This window comes from Sapajus apella, unplaced genomic scaffold (assembly GCF_009761245.1).
Source record: "Sapajus apella isolate SASKATOON/1434 unplaced genomic scaffold, GSC_monkey_1.0 scaffold130, whole genome shotgun sequence".
Lineage (NCBI taxonomy): Eukaryota > Metazoa > Chordata > Mammalia > Primates > Cebidae > Sapajus > Sapajus apella.
This window is the reverse complement of record NW_022437070.1, coordinates 2,826,698-2,831,998: the sequence shown is the minus strand read 5'-3', so window position 1 is coordinate 2,831,998 and position 5,301 is coordinate 2,826,698. Positions and strand designations below refer to the sequence as shown.

The window sequence follows — 5,301 nt, the reverse complement described above, 5'->3', positions numbered from 1 at the left end:
TCATCCTTGATCATGGAGATTCTGACCCCTGACCTCTCATCCTTGATTGTAGAGATTCTGAGCAGCTGGAGATCACCCAGGGAAACCTTAGCTGCAGAGGGCAGCTTAGGTAAACCCTCCCCACTGCCTCTCCTAGGTGGGGAAACTCAGGCCTGGGGACAGTGGACGGCCTCACCTGGGCCTGGAGCCCTGACACACAGGTGTTCACATACATTCTACTTATTTCAATTTTGTAGAGGAAGAAACTGAGGCACAGAGAGGCTAAGGAGCACAGATAATTGATGGCAGAGCTGGGATTTGACTCCAGACCTGACTTAGCTGCAAGGCTGGCCCTTTCTCTTAATTTACAATTTATCTTTTTTTTTCTTTTTTTTTTTTTGTGAGACAGAGTTTTTCTTTTGTTGCCCAAGGTGGAGCGCAGTGGCACGATCTCGGCTCACTGCAACCTCTGCCTCCCAGGTTCAAGCAATTCTCCTGCCTTGGCCTCCTGAGTAGCTGGGATTACAGGCGCCAGCTAGCTTTTGTAATTTTAGTAGAGACAGAGTTTCACCATGTTGGCCAGGCTGGTCTCGAATTGCTGACCTCAAGTGGTCTGCCTGCCTCGGCCTCTCAAAGTGCTGGAATTACAGGTGTGAGCCACCGCGCCGGCATTCTGAGAGGTTTAAACCCCCGATCCTTTCTAATGCTGGGACCCTAGGCCTGCGATGTCAGCCCCTGAGAGCCTGAGCCCCACAGCAGCGTCTGCTGGAGCCCTCCTGCAGGTTAGGGCCACACCTGCCTGCTTAGCATTCCTCTCCCTCCCCCATCACCCCTCAGTTTCAACAACCTGGGCATTCAGTGTGTGAGGAAGAAGGAAATTGAGGCTGCCATTGAACGGAAGATTCAGCTGGGCATTGACCCCTACAATGGTGAGACCCCTCTGCCTGACCTGACCATCCCATCCTCCCAAACCCCTTGCCTTCTGTGCTCACTCCAGGCCCCACCATCTCCTCCAGCCCCATCCCTTCCCCATTCCCCTGTGCCCCAAAGAGGGTCTCCACCTCCCACCCTCAGCCTCCCCCTATCTCCCCCCACAGCTGGGTCCCTGAAGAATCATCAGGAAGTAGACATGAATGTGGTGAGGATCTGCTTCCAGGCCTCATATCGGGACCAGCAGGGACAGATGTGCCACATGGACCCTGTGCTTTCCGAGCCAGTCTACGATAAGAGTGAGTTGAGAGCACTGTGGCCATCAGGATTGTCCTTGGCTGCGGGCATCAGAATGTCCTGCTTACAGTGGCATGAGCGGCTCAGGCGCTGTGGCTCATGCCTGCAATTCCAGCATTTTGGGAGGTTGAGGTGGGAGGATTGCTTGAGCCCAGTAGTTCTTGGGCAGCTTGGGCAACTCGGCAAAACCCTGTTCTCTATAAAAAATTTAAAAATTAGCTGGGCAGCTGGGTGTGGTGGCTCATGCCTGTAATCCCACCACTTTGGGAGGCTGAGGCAGGCGGGTCACCTGAGAGGTCAGGAGTTTGAGACTAGCCTGGCCAACATAGCAAGACCCCGTCTCTATTAAAAATACAAAAATTACCTGGGCACCGTGGTTGGCGACTGTAATCCTAGCTACTTAGGAGGCTGAGTCAGGAGAATTGCTTGAACCTGGGAGGCGGAGGTTGCAGTGAGCTGAGATTGTGCCACTGCACTCCAGCCCGGGCAACAGAGTTAGACTCCGTTTTGAAAAGTGTAGGGTCAAGCCCTACAGGGTTGTGGGGTGTCCCCTATTGCTGTGCTGAGGTGCAGGATCTGAGAAATAAAGAGACAGGACACAGAAGGACAAAAAAAGTGCAGCTGGGCTCGGGGGTGGGAGTGGGGCACGCCACCTATAAGCACAGACAGGCAAGGCCCCGAATGTCCAGGAGCGTCTGTATTTATTGGGTGTAGGTTAGGTAATGAGTGAGGTCATCTTAAGAACTGTGATAGGGTCAAGGCAATCACATGTGCGATGAGCAAAGGGTCCACCCCGGCCAGGCGTGGTGGCGCACGCCTGTAATCCAAGCCCTTTGGAGGCCAAGGCAGGCGGATCACCTGAGGTCGGGAGTTCAAGACCAGCCTGACAAACATGGTGAAACCCCGTCTTAAAAAAATTAAATAAATAAATAAATAGCCGGGCGCGGTGGCTCAAGCCTGTAATCCCAGCACTTTGGGAGGCCGAGGCGGGTGGATCACGAGGTCAAGAGATCGAGACCATCCTGGTCAACATGGTGAAACCCCGTCTCCACTAAAAATACAAAAAATTAGCTGGGCATGGTGGCGCGTGCCTGTAATCCCAGCTACTCAGGAGGCTGAGGCAGGAGAATTGCCTGAACCCAGGAGGCGGAGGTTGCGGTGAGCCGAGATCGCGCCATTGCACTCCAGCCTGGGTAACATGAGTGAAACTCTGTCTCAAAAAAAAAAAAATAAAAAAAATAAATAAATAAATAAATAAAATTATTTTTTAAAAAAAGGGTCCACCCCTATTAGGTCCCCGAGGCAAGGAGGTGGGCCTTGCTCAGTGAAGAGGGTACAGTGTCCAACATCTCTTATCCAGGGGCAGGCTACTTCTATTGGAGGATGCTTTGAATCAGCAAAGCATCAACAGAGCTGACAGGGTCTACCGCCACCTGCTGGCAGCTTCCAATGATTTCTATAGGAGGATGCTTTGAGATTTGACAGGTTGTAGTCACCAAGGCGCGATTATACCAGAGGGGTTTTAAGCCCTCAGGACGCTTGCAGGCTTGCTAACCTGAGGCCAGCTTTCCACAAGAGCTGGATGCAAGGTACTGCAACTCCTTTTCAGGAGGAGTGACTCTTGCTCCAAGCCTGCCATATAGAGGGTATCTTTACGATACTGAATGCTGCTCCTGGGCCACAAATTCTTGTCCTGGTATAGCTGTTTTTCCCTTAAATCATGCTCTGCACCGTGTCTGCCCTAGATATTCTTCCGACTAGAAGGAAGATAAGATTATATATATATAGCTGCTTATTCCTTAATTCATGCTCTGTACCGTGTCTGCTCTAGGCATTCCTCCGACTATGAACTAAGATATAATTATATAGATAGGGAAATAATTGAGTAGTGACACTGTAAGACATTTTTCAGGCACTAATTGTGCCGGGGATCTGCTTAGCTCTCCTTCCTTGCTGCCCAGATGGGGAGTTACAGAAAAAAAAAAAATTAGCTGGGCATGGTGGCATGCACCTGTAGTCCCAGCTGCCTGGGAAGCTGAGGTAGGAAGATTGCTACAGCCTGGGAGGATGAGGCTGCAGTCAGCTGATCATGCCATTGCGCTCCAGCCTGGGCAACAGAGCGAGACTTTAATCCAAGCACTTTAGGAGGCTAAGGTAGGTGGATCACTTGAGGTCAGGAAACCAGCCTGGCCACCATGGTGAAACCCTGTCTCTCTGCAAAAATTAGTTGAGCATGGTGGCACACACCGGTAATTCTAGCTTCCCAGGAGGAGGAGGTTGCAGTGAGGAGAGATTGCACCACTGCACTCCAGCCTGGGTGACAGCATGAGACTCTATCTCAAAAAAAAAAAAAAAAAAAACCGGCCGGGCGTGGTGGCTCAAGTCTGTAATCCCAGCACTTTGGGAGGCCGAGGCGGGTGGATCACGAGGTCAAGAGATCGAGACCATCCTGGTCAACATGGTGAAACCCCGTCTCTACTAAAAATACAAAAAATTAGCTGGGCATGGTGGCGCGTCCCTGTAATCCCAGCGACTCAGGAGGCTGAGGCAGGAAAATTGCCTGAACCCAGGAGGCGGAGGTTGCGGTGAGCCGAGATCGCGCCATTGCACTCCAGCCTGGGTAACAAGAGTGAAACTCTGTCTCAAAAAAAAAAAAAAAAAAAAAAAGAAAAAAAAAAGAAAATAGTATCTTCTAGTGTTGTGGAATAAACAACCTGTACAACTGTACCAGGCAGCCTAAGGGAAGAGGCAGCATGAGTAATAATCTCCCTCCCTTTTTGGGAGAATGCATTATGTTCCACAGATCACCCTGGTAGACTTCTGCCTACTTCTCAGTGGCCAGAGCTTGGTCCCATGGCCACTCCTAGTTGCAGGGTGGTTTGGGAAAGCACGTGCTTAGATTTTTCAACCTCTATAGAGGGGTACAGGCATAGAGGAGGGGACTGGGAATAACTGGTAGGTTTTAGCCAACCTGTAGTGACTGCTGTAAGCATCAAAATGGGATATTGATTCAGTCAGGGCATTCATGCATGCAAGTGATAGAATCCCAACTTAAACAGGCTTAAGTGGGAAGAAAAGAAGAATTTGTTCTATTAAGGAGAAAATTGCAGAAGTGCTTCAGGTCTGGCTGCATCCAGGACCTCAGTGATGTCATTAGGGATCTGTCTCTTTCTGTCTCTCAGCTGTTCTTCCTCCATCTTAGAGTCCTTGGCAGGTCCCTCTCATGCCTGTGTATAACTCCAGGCTTATATCCTACCTGCCTGGCACCTCTCCCCAACTCCCAAAGCTTCTTTTAGGTACTCTTACCTAATACCTTTAGTTAAATTAACAGGTCTATCTCTCATTGGTCTGGTTTTGGTCATTTGCTCCTTTCTGACCAATCAGCTTTGGCCAGAGGGATACACTGCTCTGATTGGCCAGGTCTGGGGCACGTGATTAATTACTGCTGAGCTAAGATAGTGGGCTCTGCCCTGCCCATTGCCAGTTACTAAGATGAGGGGTCGTCTCTTGAGGGAAACTTGGGGGCTGTTAATAGAAGAGGGGCCAGGATTACTAGATGGGCAAAACAACAGGTGTCCACTACAAGATTACAGTCTATCAAACTCTCCTCAAGGAAGCTTCTCTGACCCAAGACCCCATCAACTCTCCCTGAGGTCTAAGGGTCTCCCTTAAAAATTTTTTTTCAGGCTGGGCACAGTGGCTCATGCCTGTAATCCCAGCACTTTGGGAGGCCAAGGAGGGCAGATCATGAGGTCAAGAGTTCGAGACCATCCTGACCAACATGATGAAACCCTGCCTCTACTAAAAATACAGATAATTGGCCGGGCGCGGTGGCTCAAGCCTGTAATCCCAGCACTGTGGGAGGCCGAGGCGGGTGGATCACGAGGTCGAGAGATCGAGACCATCCTGGTCAACACGGTGAAACCCCGTCTCTACTAAAAATACAAAAAATTAGCTGGGCATGGTGGCGCGTGCCTGTAATCCCAGCTACTCAGGAGGCTGAGGCAGGAGAATTGCCTGAACCCAGGAGGTGGAGGTTGCGGTGAGCCGAGATCGCGCCATTGCACTCCAGCCTGGGTAACAAGAGAGAAACTC

At 50.6% G+C, this 5,301-nt stretch overlaps 1 protein-coding gene across 3 annotated transcripts in view; it reads left to right on the top strand.

Moving 5' to 3' along the window:
- RELB (RELB proto-oncogene, NF-kB subunit) overlaps positions 1-5,301 on the top strand; it is a 41,442-nt gene that overhangs the window by 17,355 nt on the left and 18,786 nt on the right. For all 3 annotated transcript variants that reach the window (XM_032262688.1, XM_032262687.1, XM_032262686.1), the window contains 2 exons: positions 817-908; positions 1,077-1,208. In XM_032262688.1, coding sequence (XP_032118579.1) covers positions 817-908; positions 1,077-1,208 — 224 coding nt within the window. The remainder of the gene's footprint in view (positions 1-816; positions 909-1,076; positions 1,209-5,301) is intronic.